The 19,599-nt window shown below is 42.1% G+C and overlaps 2 protein-coding genes across 2 annotated transcripts in view; both read left to right on the top strand.

Annotated features, from left to right (window-relative positions):
- Positions 1 to 1,832: 1,832 nt before the first annotated feature.
- depdc1a (DEP domain containing 1a) lies at positions 1,833 to 11,003 on the top strand (the record flags this gene model as incomplete). Its single annotated transcript, XM_083939473.1, has 12 exons — positions 1,833 to 1,880; positions 3,888 to 4,153; positions 4,232 to 4,379; positions 4,514 to 4,638; positions 4,805 to 4,935; positions 5,091 to 5,138; positions 6,242 to 6,379; positions 6,838 to 7,821; positions 8,630 to 8,802; positions 8,968 to 9,144; positions 10,531 to 10,737; positions 10,866 to 11,003. The coding sequence occupies 12 exons, from the start codon at positions 1,833 to 1,835 to the stop codon at positions 11,001 to 11,003; spliced, it is 2,583 nt and encodes an 860-aa protein (XP_083795599.1).
- Positions 11,004 to 14,292: 3,289 nt separating this feature from the next.
- Positions 14,293 to 19,599, top strand: part of LOC310945482 (retinal Mueller cells isomerohydrolase-like) — an 8,083-nt gene continuing 2,776 nt past the window's right edge. The window contains exons 1-9 of the mRNA XM_083911580.1: positions 14,293 to 14,417; positions 15,457 to 15,539; positions 15,686 to 15,836; positions 16,345 to 16,452; positions 17,512 to 17,653; positions 17,992 to 18,139; positions 18,257 to 18,338; positions 18,509 to 18,641; positions 19,424 to 19,566. Coding sequence (XP_083767706.1) covers positions 14,407 to 14,417; positions 15,457 to 15,539; positions 15,686 to 15,836; positions 16,345 to 16,452; positions 17,512 to 17,653; positions 17,992 to 18,139; positions 18,257 to 18,338; positions 18,509 to 18,641; positions 19,424 to 19,566 — 1,001 coding nt within the window. The 5' untranslated portion in view covers positions 14,293 to 14,406. The remainder of the gene's footprint in view (positions 14,418 to 15,456; positions 15,540 to 15,685; positions 15,837 to 16,344; positions 16,453 to 17,511; positions 17,654 to 17,991; positions 18,140 to 18,256; positions 18,339 to 18,508; positions 18,642 to 19,423; positions 19,567 to 19,599) is intronic.

The raw sequence follows: 19,599 nt of genomic DNA on the forward strand, positions 1-19,599 counted from the left end.
GCTACTTTTCCCACCACTGGTTTTCAAACAAAGTTGGAGGGAATTTAAAGTAGAGAGCCTTACAGTTTGCAGACATTAGCATGTCTATAGCAGTGGCCTGGGTCCAGCCCACCCTCTGTCCCTTTGGAAGTGACTCCAACCTACTGTCTTTATGTCTGACCCCCCACCATACGCCCTAACTGATCAGTATAATCCCCACAAAGGACCTTTAAAGACATGCTAATGTAAATTCATTGTGTGTGTGTGTGTGTGTGTGTGTGTGTGTGTGTGTGTGTGTGTGTGTGTGTGTGTGTGTGTGTGTGTGTGTGTGTGTGTGTGCGTGTGTGTGTATGTGTGCTTTTACATGGCTGACACTTCAGCTCTTCAGGACAGAAGGGTGTTCTCAGCAGTAAAACACTTGCATCTTTACATGTGGCTGTTATAAAAAAACACTTTTTGTTTTTTGCTCCTCCACCCTCTTCACTTCGAGGAGGATCGTCAAAGCCACCTGAAGTATGGACATTTACAATCCAATATCCTGCTGGATATTAAAAGTACAAACAAATGTATTAGAGATTGCTTGCAGGAAGAGTTTCACGCTGTGAGAACAAAAATAAATGTAACCTCACTTAGAACTATAGATCTGATATTCCCAATACCCCCAAAGCCAAAGAGGTGCATTTTAAAACAATGAATAATGTGTTTTTTTCTACACCACAGATTAAACATTAACTTCTGGGTGGCGGCGAAAAAACGGTTGACAATTTCTGGACCAAGCTTTACAACTGATGAAATTACACCTGGCCCCACCAGGGGAAATTCAGAAGAAAATGACATTGTGAATGTGGTGAGTGTATAGGGGACTGATGTATTCCCTCACTTCCTAGTATTTAAGATTTTAAACAATATGATACTCAAATGTAGGTTATCTAACACGATCCCTGTTTATACAATTACCTGTGGTATTTGAATGCAATGTTACAAAGAAACACTTTGAATATTTGTGATTTCCCTCTGATTTGTTTGTTTTTACTTGTTTTGTGTTGGTTTTGTTTGTTTTTTGTTTGTTTTTGTTTGTTTTAGTTGTTTTTTGTTTATTTTGTTAGTTTTTTAGTTGTTTTGTGTTTGTTTTGAGTTGTTTTGTGTTTGTTTTGTTTTTTTTAGTTGTTTTTGTTTGTTTTTTAGTTGTTTTTTGTTTGCTTTGAGTTGTTTATTGTCTGTTTTTAGTTGTTTTTTTGTTTGTTTTATAGTTGTTTTTTGTTAGTTTTTTAAGGTGTTTTTTGTTTGTTTTAGTTGTTTTTTTGTTTGTTTTGTTTATTTTTAGTTGTTTTTTGTTTGTTTTGTTTGTTTTATAGTTGTTTTTTGTTTTTGTGTTGTTGTTTTTTTAGTTGATTTTTGTTTGTTTTGTTTGTTTTTAAGTTGTTTTTTGTTTGTTTTGTTTGTTTTTAAGTTGTTTTTTGTTTGTTTTGTTTGTTGCTTATCCTTTTATGTAAATCTCACGTATTCCTTATGTATCCACATGCGAACACGTAATAATAATGGACGCACTTGTTTAACTGTACTTCATGAAATGTCTGAGTTTTTAATTATTGAATAAAAAAAATAAAAAAAACTTCGAGGAGGAGCGTCACGTGACCCACGCGCCGTCCAATCGCGTGGCAGAAGAGCGCGGCTCGTAATTTTGAACAGACGGAGAGCAGATACACAGCAGCCGGGGCAGAGCTGCGTAACATCGGTGCAAACATCGGTTAAACATCGGTTAAACATCGGTTATACCTTCCCCTGCGTGATGGATATTTCCACAGTTTGTCATATCGGCTGAAGCGAGAACTTTCCGTCACTTTGTGATAAACATGAGCTCTCATGTTATCACCCCTGGACCGTACCGAGCCACAAAACTGGTAAGTTAACAGCGGCTGAAAGGGTCATTGACGTTAGCTCACTGACGCTGGCTCACAGCGAAGAATTAGCATCAACTGCAAAGCTACAACTGTTATTTAGCCGTTTACAATAAACGTTACGTTTTGTTCTCGCGAGGTTGCCCAAAGAATATCGAACGTTAAATAACCGTTGGTTGTTTTCACGGGATTTCCCTACTAACGTTAATCCAGCTAACGTTCACGTGCACTTGTCCAATACGTGGCTGTTTTCCGACAAACTAGCGTTAAAGCTGCAACTAACTTTGTTTTTAATTATCAGTAAACACTGTGCTCTTTCAATTAGTCAAATAATCTTTTGGTTTAAAATGACAGAATCAACTTGAGGTTTAAGTTACTGCCAAGTAACGTTGTTTTTGTGTTTGTTTTAACGTTACAAGGATGTACACTGGTGTTCCGTGCATAACGTTACAACACACATATGAAGAGGGCATACTAAATAAATAGACTTTTTGTCAGAAGCTAGTGGAAAATGTCTCTCAGAAAATCCAAGCTTGATATAAAAAAATAGGTTCTTAATAGCGTCTTGTACAGGGCTATGGTCTGATGACTCCTAGGCATTTAACATAGCGTGACGTTATTTCCAATTTGCATGGAGGTGGGACATGCTCTTAAACTGTCACATTTCAAACAAGCCCGCAACACTTATTGGACAGAGACTTAGAGTTATCTTCTCAGTTCATCTCCTGGGCACTGCCGAGGTGCTGTTGAGCAAGGCACCCAACCCCCAGCTGCTCGGAGAGCCGGTGTTGTGCCGTATTCAGCACCCCTGCCGTGAAATGCACCCCCTCGCATTATAGATGATAGTCTGGATCAGAAGGCTGTTGTTTCCACCTATAGGAGTAGTTTATATACAGGTAACCCAAAACGGTCACAACATTACATGGTTACTTACAGTCTTTAAACTATTTTAAAGAGTTAAAAATCACAGACATGGATAATAGCGAACACAAAACAACACATTTTTGTATGTTCTGTGGAAATATACTACAGCCATAATTACAAAATGAATTAAATGGATCTTTTGAGCAAGTTGAATGTATTTGACTTAGAGTTTCCTAAATATAATCCCAGCTTTTCTTGCAATTCATAGGTTGTGTGTGCTTTTAATGTGGTTACCTGTAAATAAGATACTCTTATAGGTCCAAACAACAGCCGTCTGATCCAGAATATCACCTCTAATGCGAGGGGTGCATTTCACGGCAGGGGTGCTGAATAAGGCACATCACCGGTCCACTGGCAGCCCCCTCGCTCTGACATCTCTCCATTAATTGCCTGTATATAGGTCCTGTTAGTGCGTGTGTGTATTTCAGGCCTGTGTGTGTGTGTGTGTGTGTGTAACTTGTATAATAACAGAGTGAAAAAAATTAATTTCCCTTTGCGGGATTAATAAAATAATTCTTCTTCTCTACTCTGTGGACCCCAGATGCCTAAAGTGTTGGTCTCACAATAAATGTGGTTGCCTAGACGACCATTTCAGCACGAATCAAATCAATTGTTCTTTGTTGTCATCCTGCAAAGCAGCAGTCGTACAGTGCAAAATGAGGATGAAGACGTTCCCCTGGGAACATCAGAGCAACACGCATCATCAACTTCTTCAACGTTCACACCTACATTCAGTCTGCAGTCTCTGATTATTAAAAAAAAACCAGAAGGAATAGTTAAACGTGCAGGCTAAAAGATACAGTACAATAGATCGAAACTGTCATAAATTGTCCCGGGCTAGCTGAGTGAAAGTGGCCACTTCCTGAGTTTGTTGTTTTTAAGTATCAGTGCAAAATAAGCAACATAATCTCTATTGGTTATCTTGACTGTGGGAAACTGTGGAAAACAGTGCTCTGACAAAGACATAGTTCAAACTGCACTGATGCATACCTCTCTCAGGAATGCCCCCCAGGACACATTCTTTAAATGAAATTGAATTGTACATGGTTCAGTTGGTCTGCGCTAAACTGCCCCTCTCTGTTTCAGTGGAATGAGGTGACTCGTTTGTTTCGGGCTGGTATGCCCCTCAGGAAACACCGCCAGAACTTCCGGCACTACTCCTCCTGCTTTATCGCCTCTGCCGCTGTGGACTGGATGCACCAGCTCCTCCGTAACAACAGCAATTTTGGCCCTGATGTCACCAGGCAGCAGACAGTGCAGCTCCTGAAGAAGTTTCTCAAGAACCATGTGATCGAAGATGTGAAGGGTCGCTGGGGCACAGAGGATCTGGAGGACAACAACACTCTGTACAGGTAGGCAGCATTTTTGAGAAAAAAGGGCACTTTAAAATCAGTTTGAAAATTGATCACACACTGCATCTTTTCCCCCAGATTCCCATCCACTTCCCCTTTGAAGCCCATTCCCTGTCCAGGCTCAGCCAAGGCCCCTGGCTCCATTAAGAAAAGGTCTTCATTCAAGGACAAGGAAGGTTTCTTCAAGTTTAGGAGTATCAAGAAGCATCATGAGAAGGAGACGCTGGTGAGCTAAACTGGACATTATTGTCTCTATGTTACGCACAACTTTATCTTAACACAGTTGCAGGGGTGGTGTACGGTCTAAATGTGACAAAGAATCCATTTTGTGCTTGTTCACGCTCCGTTTGTGACTTCCAGGAAAATGTAGATCCTGCCTTCGAAGAAGGGGGAGAGAATCAGTCAATGGAAGAGCAGCAGGTGCCGCGAAGAGAGCTGACCGTGGAGGATGAACAGGAGATCTGGAGAGACATCACCCTGACCCAGTATGAATGCACACTTTAAACTATACATGACAAGTTTGACACAAAGCAATGCTTTCTTTCTTTAAATAACTTCGACACAAAGAACTTTAGAAAAGACTGAAGTCCAGAAATCAGAAAGTGAGGAAGGTTTTTTCTGTGGAACTAAACCTTTTGTGTTGCGTTGCAGCCTGCAGAGGATTCTGGGCGTTGCGTCTCTTGATGAGGTTTTAGACCAACGTTCTGTAAATCCACAGAACATCGTCCATAATATGACCAAGGTCAACAAGCACGGGGTGGTCACACTGGACGACAAGACAAGTAAGTTTATATATCAACAAATCTGAACACAACTGTCACTGGATACTCTGACTGTCTTTACCAGGTATACTGCTCACTTAACATGTGGATTTATAAAACTTTACATTATACTGCTGCAACTAGCAACCAGTCTAACCTGTTAATCATCTCTCTAGATGACCTTCCACACTGGGTTTTGTCTGCAATGAAGAGCCTGGCAAACTGTGAGTAGCAACAAGCTGCTTAGACACCTGTGCTGCATGAACATTGCTAAGAACATAGGGAAAAAAAAAAACCTATTTAGGGCTCAGACACACCAGGCCGACATCAAAGAACTATTGGCGACAAAGGCTGACTGTGCCTCACGTCACTGCGTCAGTGACAGGAAATTATTCTCCATACCAACCAGTGGGGGTAGTCTATTCATCATTCCAAAAGGGAAACTGAAGACAGGACGGCCGCTAGTTAGCCAGATCGATTGTATTCCTAATGTCTTCTTTATCCATCTGAAATTTAGAGTTTCTTCTAGTCAGACAAATTAGTTATATGGTAAGGATGTCCTCTTACCTTTTTTTAGCTGACAGTTTGGCTGTACTCCAGTCTTCCTCAGATCTGCTTTTTTCTTCCGGGTATGACGTGTTTTCTGAAATGTTTTATGGAAACAGCTGACCGGGTTGGGAAACTTCAATATAAAGTTTCCTGAACCGGTTGTGTCCGTTCCTCGCCCTGGTCATCTAAGAAAAGGTAAGAGGACATCTTTACCATATAACTAATTTGTCTGACTAGAAGAATCACTAGTTAGCCAGTTAGCACACAACACGGTGTTGAAAGAACAAAGGATATTTACCAGCCAACAATGTAGAACTGTTTCTGCTAAAGACCTCAATGGAGAAAAAAAAAAATCGTACCTGTCGTGACTTTAGCTGCTTGTTTACTTTCCTCACTTGTGCGCTGACCGAGCCGCCAATCAGTCATTTCTCTTACCGCTGGGCTCCGTCCCCGATCACACAATGCAAAAACTAGGGCGACAGATGCTTACCAACACGACCAGGACCAATCACCGGCCATCAGCCTGGGGTGTCAGGGCTTTTAAATGCATCATGTTTCAACAACTACATTTAGACTGTCCAAAGCTTGACATATGGCATTACAGAATTACTTTGTGCTGCATATTCTCAGGTGAAATTCACACTTTAACTTCTTTATCCAGATGTTTAGAATTCTATATACATTTAGAAAATGGAAGCTCATTCAAAGGTTTGTGTTTGGACCTTTCAAATATCCTTAACTCCCCTGGCAGCTTCAGTAACCTGTTGTTTATCTCTAGGGCCGAAGTACGACAGCGCCCAACCGTCCTATCCCGGATTTGAGAGAGATGTCTTCAAAACGGTGTCTGATTACTTCTACAGCCTTCCGCAGCCAGTACTCACATACGAACTGTATGAATTATTTATCAATGTCCTGGGTAGGTACTTTGGACTAATTTCATAAGGCTTATTCCTCACCATCAAACAGCAGTTAAATGGAAGAGCTTTTAATGGGCTTACTTTGAGTGGATTCTGTTGTTACAGGCAAATGAGCCTCAAACTGACTGGGTTGTCTGCAGGATCTTAATGCTCAGTTGTGTTGACATGCTGTTTCCACTGTGTGTTTGTGTACTCGGACCTCTAACAGTGCCTTTTGACTGCTAACAGAGGTTTTGGTTGTTTGTGCACTTCTGTTTGTTGAGTCCTAACAGCGATAAGAGCAGCTGTTCTCTCTGTGTCTATGCCTGTTACGTTTTGTCTCTGACCAGCCAATGGTTCTGTATGTACAGTAAAAGTTTGAACTAACCAAACCCTCTCCCTCCCCTTCACTGTCTGCTTGCACTGACACTCTGCCTGCCCCCCGCCCGGCTTTCTCTTTCTCTGCAACCGCTCTCAGTGTTTTGTGGGTACGTTGCGGCACCTTCCACACACCAACGTGGGAAACGCAAGAAGCCCGACCTCCCCTCAGCCCCTCCTCCAGCCAAGGCGTATTTCCTCTCCACGGAGTGTCTCCTCCTGTCGCTGCTCAGACAGGGGACATGTGATGAGACAGAGTCACCAATGAGAGAGGTGCTTGGTGGGAAGCTTCAGTCCCGGCTGGCAGCGCTGAAAGGAGGCATTGCTGGAGCTGGTGATGGTCAGTTAGGAGGCAGCTGCATGAGTCTGAGTACAGTTGGATCCATGAGGCCTCAAACCAGGAGTTGCTCTTTGGAAACTATCTTAGATGACTCTGCCCCTCTTACCAGGCAACAGCTGTTCCTGTCCAATGACAGCCTGGCATCCTCCGCCTATAGCAACAGGATTCAGGATGAAAGCTCTGCCATCACAACACCCCACAGTCATACAGACTTTTCATCTGTATCCAGAGCAAACATGTTTACCTGTGCGAATGCTCCAGGAGTTACGACCAGAAATAGACTGTCTCTAGCAGGACTGTCAGTCACAAAGAGGTCCCGCTCCCTGCGGCCACACAGCGTCGGCAGCTGTCTGGACATTGTCATAGAAACCCGGGAGGAAGATGTCAAGGAGACCAAGTTGCAGGGCCGAGCAACCAGCTGCCTTAACGTGAACACTCCAGCAGAGCAGCATCACTCCTCCTCAGCTTCGCATCCTCCCTTGTTGTCCTCCTATCGTCCTCTCCCCTCCTTGTCTTCATCTGCTTTGGCCAAAGTACAAGGGTCTCATGCTGCTAAAGGACCCAGTGGGCCCAGACCCGCCTCCAGCACCTCTAATCTTAGGATGCTTCCTGCACCTGCTGTTGTCCGGCGCTGCCTCAGCTCTCTGGATGTGTCGAAGCCTTCTCGAGCTGTTTCACTGTTCAAACTGCCTGTCCGTGTGCCCACCAGCATCTCCCAGCTCCCCCAACCCAAACCTGAGCACAGTAAGACCCTCTCACCTCTGTGTGCCTGCTTGTCTATTGATACCTAAACAAATTAACTCCATCTAACATCTAACCACTGTTGGCATGAAAGGTTAACTCAAAATTTAAGTTGAAATCAAGATGTGATTATTTCACTTCTGGGGGGTATTTTACATTTCCACAGTCTCAGGAAACACATTGTTAAGGTGCATTAAGCGAGCATGTGCAAGATATTCAACACATATGTTGCTTACTTTTGGCATTTTTTGTTCTATTTCATATCTGCCGGTTTTGATTTATGCAAATCACTTTCCAGCTTTGTATCACAGTCCTGCGTTAATACTTCACGGAACTTGGACGTTTCAATGACACATGCACTCATAAAATGACTTGTTACAGGAAGAGCGTAGATAAAACAAACTGCATGGGAGGAAATATTATTTCTCTTTTTAATTAAAGTCGTACAAACCACATTCTTCCCATAACACATTTTAGGTTGATCTGTGACTAAAGATCCAAGTTCCAGGAGATACATTATACAGTCCTTGATCACGGCTATGAACCATGCGCACATGCTTTTTACCAGCATATTACAAAACATAAATGTTGTGTTCATAAATCTTATCTGACTCATTTTTTACCATAGCTGTAGTTGATTAATCCTGTCATCCATCCATCCATCCATCCATTAGTCCATTCATTTGTCTGATCTAGTGAATGTGACGTAGCAGTGATGGATGAATGTGGCCACAAAGCGTGATTCTACTGCAGTTTGTTTCTGTGTACGTCACCTGTTTCCATCATTGACCATGTGTGTATATGTACATAGGCCTTCTCCAGCCTCAGTGCGAGCGTGTGGCCATCGAGGCCCTGCAGCTTTGCACCCTCCTCCTTCCCCCCAACTCTCGCAGGAAGTTGCAGCTTCTCATGAGGATGATGTCACGCATCAGCCAGAATGTGGACATGCCCCGCCTCCACCCCGCCATCGGCACCCGAACACTGGTGAGACGCAAAACTAATCTTTCCTCTTGATCTAATACAGGACCTGTGTATTTGTTCCCCTGTAACACTTATCTCTTTCTTTTCTTTACAGCTATTGATCTAATGTTTCCTAGTGACTGTTTTTTTTTTGTCTTTATTTACCCGTCTCTGTCTGTCTCATTCCAGATGGTTCACACGTTTTCAGGGTGTGTCCTGGGCAGCGCTGTGGAATGTGATTTGGACGAGCTGTTAGCTACCAGACTGGTGTCATTTCTAATGGACCATCAACAAAGCATCCTCTCGGTCCCACAGTACCTGCACACTGCTATCAATGACCATATACAGTACCTGCGCACTGTACAGGTAAACACAACTGTTAACGCACATACATCCTGGCTGCATATGGACAAAGAGAAACCATATAAAGAAACAAGTCATGCAGTAGTAGCCTATGTAATTCAGTATAGTTGTGAACTCCTGAATCTGGTCTAAGTAGGCCCCAGACCCGATGCAAACCCTAATGCGAAAAAGATTTTTTTTTTTTTCTTTGGCATCAATATAGGACTTTGTTCTGATTTAAGGATTTTTAGCTTGATTTACTGTGAAATATGTATGATATACAATAAGTCAATAACCGAGACACCCCTGTTTTAGTTTGAACATGCCCCAAATATATGCATGTGCTGTGTTATATGCAATTTTTGAGCGTTGGAGCTTTGATACTAATCAACAGCATGTATTTGAATATTTGTTGGCAGCGGCTGAACGGTCTTTACTGCAAAACATATCTTTCGATATGAAAGATAAACATATCTTTCGGTTTAATTTAAGCCATTATTTTTTAAGGATCCTGTCCTCCTTCAGTTTGGAAAATAAAAGGAATGAATATCTGAATCCACTGGCACCCGAACCTATTTTTTTTGTCAGTGGAAAATGAAAGCAGTGGGACCCCAGAGTCTCCACCTTCAGCGACCGTCGAGATGAAGGTTCAGAGCAGATCAAACTGCCATCTTAAAGCCAGCCCAGCGACACGTCGGCACATACAGCAGAGGTGGAGAGTGTCAGAGTAGGGGGTGTGAATGAACGGTAGGGAGAGTGTAAATTTCTCTGTAACTCTTATCAACACTGTAATCTACAAGTAGCAGATGCTGCTACTTTGATGCGTGTCCTCAATCCATCCCACTGCTGACAGTTAACTGCTATATTTAAATGTAGGTGTGAGGGTCGAATGTTACATCGTCTCATAGTATTTGGGGTAGTATGTTCAAGTGTATGGCATAGATTTATTTAGTTAATTTATTTGAGGTCAAATGGACAAATCATTGGATTTTTTTCTGTACAAAGGGAAATAACTTGTTGAAGTGAATACTATAAAATAGGGCCACGTTCAACAGATGGACACTCTTTAGTAACATGCTGTCAACTGATTCTGTTTCTAAGAATGTGTTTCCAGAGAGTAGTAAACAGTTGTCTTCTTAACTTAAAGGCAGTCCAATGTTTAGTTTATTGAAGTTATTGTGACAAAGTTTCATAAAGCTAGTGTTATAAAGTGTTGTGGATGTATTAATGTGTAGTTCAAAGTGTAGCAGATGTAGTTTTTCAACTACATGGAAAACGTCATGACGTGAGGACGTGATGAATAGCTAAATGAGAAGTTAGGAGCAAAGTGAAAAGGGCTTCCAGCTTCATCTGCTTTGCCAAAGTCAATCGGAGACATACGGTTGTTTTTCTCACTCTCCTAAACCCCAGGTTCCGATCGATGGTGTTTCTAATGTTGGTGGGGAAGATCCAGTTTGCCCTCCGATGCCCATCTACGCGTTCTGCCATCAGATCAGCGGCGCTGAGTTTGAACGGCAAAAGCTGGAATCTTCCCAGAAGGCCATGGAGGAGTTGCTAGAGATGCTGCTGACCAATCAAAACATGAGTGAGAAGGACAGACGCAAGAAACTGAAGCAGGTAACAAAACGTAGGGTAAACAAGACACTGTTCAAGTGGTCAACAAGCAGTTCTCACTACGTATAATTCTCCCAAACTGAGGACATTTTGATGACTAAATGCATATTTTGAGTTTGTCTTGGCTTCAGTTTCAGAAGCAGTACCCAGACATCTACAGTCGTCGGTTCCCCTCCTCCGACAGGGAAAACAAGAGTGACAACAAACCAAAGATAAAACCTCCACTCCTCAACATCAAAAAGACCAAAGCTTTCAGCATCAGGAACTGAACCAACCACACAGGTTGTCACCATTACAGAAGCTACATTCATTTTCGCTGCACTATAACTGCACTGATACTGAGAGATCTGGGAAACTCTCTTCTCTTTGCAGCCGTTAACGTTTTCTTGTTACATTGGGAATACTGTTTTTTCTGCAGTAATGTGAGAGTTAATGCAGGCTGGAAGACTTCTACAATGGTAAATGTGTGCGTGCTTGCGTGTGTGCGTGTGTGCGTGTGTGCGTGTGTGCGTGTGTGCGCGTGTGTGCGTGTGTGCGTGTGTGCGTGTGCGTGTGCGTGTGCGCGTGCGCGTGTGCGTGTGCGTGTGTGCGTGTGCGTGTGCGTGTGCGTGTGCGTGTGCGTGTGCGTGTGTGCGTGTGCGTGTGCGTGTGCGTGTGCGTGTGCGTGTGCGTGTGTGTGTCTGAGATAGGTGAGTAAGACGAAGGCAGCTAGACAGACAGTTGCAGTTCACGTTGTGTTCACATTTAAGATGTGTTTATGAATCAGGATGTTTTTGTTATATAAAATGTTTAGGATCAGTCATATTTTCTCTCTTTGCGTGCGTGTGTGTGCGTGCGCGTGTGTGTGAGCTTCAGATTGCATTTTGGGAGAAATAAATATGCAATTCTAAGATCACTGGCCCATTTGGTGAATAATTAGATTAGAAGATATATTTCTTAATTTATATATATGATGACATTGGGAGCAGTGCTAGATTTGTCTTAGTTTGAGGCGTTTCTTGTCATGTTAACTGTTTTTTTTTTCATAGACTTTACTGGATGTTTTATATCCTAGATTTTCAAATTTTCCTAAAACTTTCATTCTTTGACTCATCTTTCTCTTCCTCCTGTTGATTTCTTTTGTGTGGTGTGCTTTTAAAGCATTTTTGTTTTTCATTTTGATTTTCAGGATTTCGACTTTTTCACATAGAATTGAGTTATTTTTAAAGGGACCACGTCATTCCTTGTGTTTCTCATCTTGAACCCATCCCTGCGTAGTTAACTCAACAGAGACATGTTGTTGTGTGCACTGGGTTTAGGTTCATTGTAAATGGCCAGTGAGCTTATGTCTGTCATCTAATAGTTAATTTATACATATTTAATGCATATTAGGCTCCCTAAAGAAGGGTTTATCAGACAACTGTCATATTTTGGGTAAACAATTGCTGCTGCTTTAAATACAACCTCCATGAAGTGTTTCAACAATTACAGCATAATCATCTGGGGGCTAGTGGCTGAACCTATTGCCTCCATTTCAATAAACCGAAGTCTAATACTGAACCCATATTATGTCCCATAAGTGTCTGAGGTAACATGTTTGACGCAAAATTCCAAGCTCTTCTTTTTTTTTTTTAATTGCTCTTATATGAAGTATAAGTTCTGCCCTGATTCGTTTGTTTGTACCTCAGATAAAATGGTGTGCGTGTGTGTGTGTGTGTGTGAGACCATTCACTCATCAGCAGTGTTTTTGGCAAAGACTTTTACAGATGATGTCATGTTGCACACCTACACAGTTGTTCTCTTCCTCTCCATTGTTTACTATGCAAAGTCCTGTGAAATAAATCGGTTTGTTGTATTTATATACCATTGTCCTGTTTGTGTGTGAAATGATTTGCTGTGAATACTGAATATTATACCAGGAGCTCAAAACTAACAGGCTTAATTTTTGTGTATGTGGTCATAGGAACAGGAAACGGCTTGATGAACCTTTACTAACCTTTATTTACAGCGGGGGCCGAACAAACAACCTGCAGGTTTTTGAGTAACCCCGGTTTAATCCAGTTATCTAAACTGCTTATTTGAAAGTAGTAATAGTAGTTGTCACCCAAGATTTCTGTCTTATGTGTCACTTACAATGTAAAAAAAAAAAAGGCTTTATTTGAAGTCTTTGAGGTCTACAGAATTAAATTGATGTTTAAGTTACAGTTTAGTTTATTTTTACTTTATTCCGGCATCACTGTCAGGTCGTCTTGTCTTCATGTTGCCATCAGCTGTACTATGAGTATTTATGTCCCCCAGAGGATGAACCCTTTCCATTTAGGTCACATTGTCATTTTTTGCATAGGATTTCCAGCAACCTCACAAACACATCAGTTATTTCAGTTTTAACGATTTAGCCTCTTGGGACAACAGCCAAGATTTCTGGGGTTCAGGTGCTGCCACCAGATCTGTGTGTGCCAAGACCTCCTCTCCTGCCCGTCGCCATTCTTTACAGTCTGATAAAGTGATCCCATTATCTTCACTGTGATGTCATCCTCACGCAAAAATGTCCCATGACCTCATGGCAGCCCTATCAAAAGTTAAGGGGACCATAAAAGGTAGAACAGTTCATCCAGGGGGAAATATGCATGTCTTTACCAGATTGAATCATATCTACTAAAATAGCTGAGGTGGGTGTTTGTGCAAAAGGTCTTGGCAGTATATTCACAGACGGGCATCTGTACAATTTAGTTTAACCTGCAAACACTCTCCTCTCCTGCCAATACATACGGTATTTTGCAAGAGTAGCGTCACTGCATCTGGGGAATAGATGATTGTGATTGATTTAAAGAAATACAAATAAGCATATACGTAACGTTTTCCCCCCATCCCAGAATGTTAACTCGCACAGCCAGACTTAGATCTGTCAGTGCAAGACAGACCTGCACTCAGCAGCAACATACTAGATGACAGATTGCTTCTCTTTTTAACCCTTTTTAATGCAGCCAATCACCTTTTGTCCTTTTATTCAACTTTCATTTGTCAAAATGACAGAGGCCCACAGACATAGCTGTGGTTAATCGTTGACTCTCTTCCTCCAAGAGAAACTCTCTCGCTCTCTTGCTCCCCCTCCAGAGCAAGCCAATTAAAATAGTTTGAGTGTTCAGGGCTGTCTGGAACTAATTAGACAGGATTCCTTCTACATGCATATCCACGTACTAACAACAACACCGGCACACTGCTTTAAAAAGCTGACTCTATTAGTTTGACCCACATCATCTGCCCCGTTTGTGAGTGTTTGTGTTCCCAGGTTTTCAAAGACCTTGTTTCTGGGCCCGGAGAACATTCTGCACGGAGCTGAGGGCCAGACGGCTGAAAGGAGAGGAGACAAAGCTGGCTTGTTCAGCTCTGGGTAAGACCAGAGGAAGAGGAGGAGGAGGGGGAATGGTAGACAAGCAAGAAAAGAGGGAGGAGGGGAGCAAATGACAGGAAATGGGGAAACTGAGAAGAGGAAGATGCAGAGGAGAAGAGGAGGGATTGGGGGAAGCAAGGAAGGATGGAAAAGGGGAGGAGGAAGTTAGGAAAGGGGGTGGATGACAAGAAAAAGAGAGGAAGGGGCCCACTTTCCATCTCTCCGCAGGAAATCTGGTTTAAATGCAAGCTGGAGTCTTTTTGCAGGCCACTTGTGTTGAAGCGTGAGGAACATACAGCAGCATGTTCAGCCGGTAAGTGACACTTTCTCTTCAAATGTTTCTCTTTTTAATGTTTGAAGACAGAAACTTAAAGACAAACCGCATTTTGGAAAAAAACCTCTCAAGGTTCAAAGTTATGCGTTCTTCTCAGAAATGAAATAAGAGAAAGCAGCCCGTAGACGCCACTCAGTGACGTTTGTTGTTTTCGTTGTGTGAGAAAAGGTTTTGACGCTGAGTCAACGAGGTAGAGTTTCCCAGTAAACCTCTTTTTTTAACTGTAAATAAGAGAACAACTGAACAAAGCTCAAAAGGAGGAGCGGTGGTGTTTCACTGGTGTAGTTTGTCAATATAAGGGTCAGGTTTACTGCACGCAAAAGCCCCAAAAGTAAAAGGTACAGTATGTAGGTTAAAGAAAGTACGAAAGCTCGTTGTTTACAAAGGAAAAGAAACAAATGAAAAGGAGAAAGAAAAGACACTCAAAAGGAAAAATCAAAGTATTCATTCATGAATACACGACACAAACGATGACAAAAGTTACACAAACATCAAGAAAGAAGGACACAGATAGAAAGAACTTAGTAGTTTTGGTCCCTTTAATCGCTGTTCTGGAGCTTTTTGATGGTATCACAGCAGGTGGAGTTTGCCTAGTTGTCACTGAATTATAGATTTTCACATTTCTGTTATTTTCTGAGCACTTAAAGGAATTACTTTAATCGTTTTGATTGAATAACTTTTCATTTCAATGCACTTAATTCCATGATAACTATACAAACTATCTGGTGAAGCTCCCAAACTGCCACTAAATGGACCGCGTGGTAAGACTGTCCTGTCAACTGCTGTCTCCAAGGTCAAGAATTAACTTTCATTTTAGTCTCAGGTAAGTTATTCTATGCATATATTTCAAGTCCTGATTCAACCGAGAACAGCAAAACCTCTCAGTAACAGAAGGTTTTTAAAGATTTCGCACGACACAACACCCAAGACACCCAATCTTTAAAACTGGTTGGTTTTTCCAACTTGGTCATGTTGTGGAATTGTTCCTCAAAGTCATGTTTTTATTTCCTATTTCCAGTGTGGAGCATCCCGCTGCGGGCTACAAGAAGATCTTTGAGACCGTGGAGGAGCTGAACGAACCTATACCTGCTGAGATCAGTGGTAGGAAAGAGAGCAGCTGTTTTTCAGCGTTTTGTCTTTGACAGAACTTGTGTTGCTCGTAGCATGTGTGTTCTTTACTCTAACATTTCTTTACCCCTTGTGTCGTCTCATTTTAAAGCCATGTAAGACTGAATGTGTGTGTGCAGGTGATATACCGTCATGGCTGGGCGGCAGTCTCCTCAGGGTGGGTCCAGGTCTTTTCGAGGTGGGAGATGAACCTTTCCACCACCTGTTTGATGGACAGGCTCTCATGCACAAGTTTGACCTGAAGGACGGTCGGGTGACCTACTGCAGGAAGTAAAAAAACCTGCTTGATTGACAGTCTTATCTGTTCTTTATCTCTCCTGTCTCTCTTTCACTCGCTGTTTTGAAATGTTCTACAATCATGAAGTTTTCTTGTGAAGTAGTTTTTGGTCTGGTTCTGGATCTAGTTGTGGGTCCAGGATTTGTTAATATTGCCATGTAATAAAAGTCAAGCACATGTAGCCCATTGTTTTTCACTTATTATGATTTTGATCCAAATCCAGACGTGGCATCTGATTTGTGTTAGTGCAGAGAGGCACGCTGTTCTGTAAAGAGCTGACAGTAAATTCATCCAAACTGGAATGCTACAAGCCAGGGAGGAGAGCAAAACAATACCCAGCTGTAGACCACAAAAATGCTCCAGTCGACTCCAATAGTTTTGTCTGTTGAGCAGATTCAGTGAGGTGTTTTTGTCAGTTTGATTGCTGTCAATAGGCCGTAAATACCATGTGAGGTGGTGGTTTCTTTGACACGTGATGTGTGATGTAATCTCTCTGCTCAGGTTTCTCCGGACGGATGCGTATGTCCGGGCCATGACAGAGAACAGAATAGTCGTCACTGAGTTTGGAACAGCAGCCTACCCAGACCCCTGCAAAAACATCTTCTCCAGGTAACCCCCCACCCCCGACCCTCAAGTGTTAGAGGAAAATAAAAGGCAACATTTTGGGAAAAACTCTCATTCGCTGTGTTGACGAGAGTCACATGAGAGGATCAAAACTACTATAATACCTGTCCAATACATATGAAGCTGGGACCAGGAGACTTTTAACGTGAAGGAACAGGAGGTGCACATTGCCATCACTGAAACTAGTAGTTTCATGATTTAACCTACTTCACCTTATTTGACAATTTCCACGCTGCCCACCTCAGATTAGAGGGCGTTAACATTTTTACGACTTCAGCATTGGACTTGGTTAAAGTGTAGTTGCGGCGCAAAATCATCCCGTGGTCTTTTTCGGCTTTAACATACATCAAATAAGCCATCGAGACAGTTTTTTTAGTGTAACAACTATTAACGGAGAAATCCGGTAGAGTTGCTAACAGTCGGACGTGGCTAACACTGATTAGCTCTGGGCAGTACGGTGAAGGCATTAAAGCGTCTTTTTTAACCACTAATGTTGCTGAAAATAACACCAGACCTCTGCAGTAGCATGAGAAGAGTCCCTACACAGAAAACAAAGCACCAACAACGTAGTTAGTGAACCCAGAGTTTATTAAAAGAGTGTTTTGAAAGACTTACCAACTGGCCCCTGTACCAGCTCCTCTCATAGTAAAGTCCATTCAAGTGGATCACCAAAGGAAGGAGCCCATTGGTGCTTTGTTTTGTGTGTAGGGACTCTTCTCATGCTGCTGCAGAGGTTTGGTTTTATTTGGAGCAGTATTAGTGGTTAAAAAAGACGTTTTAAAGCCTTCACTGTACTGCCCCAAGCTAATATGTGTTAGCCACGTTACACTTTAACATCATAAGTAATACGAGAAACAAAACGTTTTTTCTTATTGTGTTAATTTGTTTATTACCTCAAGATAACGGCATTAAAAACATAATTGCAGCCAAGTATTGACACACTGTGATGTCATTGTTACACTGTATTAAATGAAAGTGTTTTAGTGAAATGCACCTGTGTGCTTGGATATCATCTGACCCTCAGCTCTCCTTTTCTCCGTGCAGATTCTTCACTTACTTCAAAGGTGTTGAGGTGACTGACAACTGCATGGTGAACATCTATCCAATCGGCGAAGACTTCTACGCAGTCACAGAGACCAATTACATCACTAAGGTTGATCCTGATTCGCTGGAGACTTTACAGAGGGTGAGAGCTGATTGGTCGACATCGTGCTGAATCTTGAGCAGACACAGTTACTGATGCTGATGAATGCAGTTATTACAGGAGTTACTTTTTTAACTTGAGTTAATTAGTGCCATTTCAGCTCAGAGACAAGAAATGCTTTTCTTGTGCTACAGACATTTTTCGTAAATCACTGCAATTATGTTTTTATGCTGTTTATGTTATTGTTTTCTACAATTAGAAATGATGATGATTAAAAAATGCTTTATACAATAGATGTTTCTGGCAAACCGCTGACTCCTCACCAGTCTGATTTCTTTCTTGTATTCATTCTCCGTCTTGTGTGCATGTATTTATATTAGGTGGACCTGTGTAAGTACCTGTCAGTAAACGGGGTGACTGCCCACCCCCACATTGACGCAGATGGTACGGTCTATAACATCGGCAACTGCTTTGGCAAGAACATGAGTCTGGCTTACAACATCGTCAAGATCCCACCTGCTCAGAAAGGTGAGTTTCGCTCCAAATGTACGACTCAGTGGACTCATTATCGAGTGATATTCACTACACAATATACACTAACAAGACAATACTAATTACAAACACACTGTCCCTGTGTCTTTCCAGACAAGTCAGATCCCCTGGAGAAATCCCAGGTCGTCATTCAACTACCAAGCAGCGAGAGGCTAAAACCCTCCTACGTGCACAGGTAGAGTTCTTCCATTTCTCACAATGAATACACAACACAATAGATTCAACACACTCCAAGCTTTGCGTCTGTACTTGTTTTGCCCAAACCAGCCATAATAACTCACCGCTTGTGTCTGTGGTGATGCTGCTGCTTATTGATCTGTATCTGTCTGTCTTTTTTTATTATAGTTTCGGTATGACAGACGACTATTTTGTGTTTGTGGAGCAGCCGGTGAAGATCAACCTGCTCAAGTTCCTTTCGGCTTGGTGCATCAGAGGAGCCACATACATGGACTGCTTTGAATCCAACGAGAGCATCGGGGTAGGCTGAGGGCAGGGCCAGAGGGTGATGAGTAGTTGGCTTGTCAGTATCATGGATGGATTACAGACCCATGGCCTCTGGACCAAAACCTCTGCACGACACGCGTTGAAAAGTCAATAAAACACAAAGTGAACAAAAAGACACAAAAACAACTACAGAGAGATGCAAAATAACCACAAAGAGCCGAAACAGCCACAAAGAGACACAAAACAACCACACAAAGATGCAAAACGACTAAAGAGACAAAACAGCCACAAAGAGACACAAAACAACCACACAAAGATGCAAAACGACTAAAGAGACAAAACAGCCACAAAGAGACACAAAACAACCACACAAAGATGTAAGATGACCTCAAAGAGACAAAACAGCCACAAAGAGACACAAAACAACCACACAGAGATGCAAAACGACCTCAAAGACACAAAACAGCCTCAAAGAGACACAAAACAACCTCACAGAGACACAAAACAACCACATAAAGACACAAAACAACCACACAAAGATGCAAAACGACCTAAAAAAGACAAAACCACCATAAAAACACACAAAAATGATCCTAACTTGTCTTATAATCGTCCATGGATGCAGGCTATTTTGAGTTGTAAATAGCAGCTATTACATTTCATACTAGAACATTTAAAGTGCTTTGTTTGGAATAAAGAATGTAAAGTGTATAATTGGCTTTAAATGTGAGTCTCAACACATTGAGACTAAGATGTGTCTGCGTCTGTGCCTCTCTCTGTACATATACAGTGTGTTTGTATGCGTGTGTGTTGTAGACATGGTTCCACCTGGCCACTAAGGACCCTGCAGATTATCTGAGCAGCCACAAGTTCAGAACTTCAGCTTTCAACATCTTTCACCATATCAACGCCTACGAGGACGAGGGGTTCATCGTGGTCGACCTCTGCACGTGGAAAGGGTGAGTGTGAGTGAGTGTGAGAGTGTTTCCTTA

The sequence above is a fragment of the Echiichthys vipera genome, assembly GCF_963691815.1.
Source record: "Echiichthys vipera genome assembly, chromosome: 3".
NCBI lineage: Eukaryota > Metazoa > Chordata > Actinopteri > Perciformes > Trachinidae > Echiichthys > Echiichthys vipera.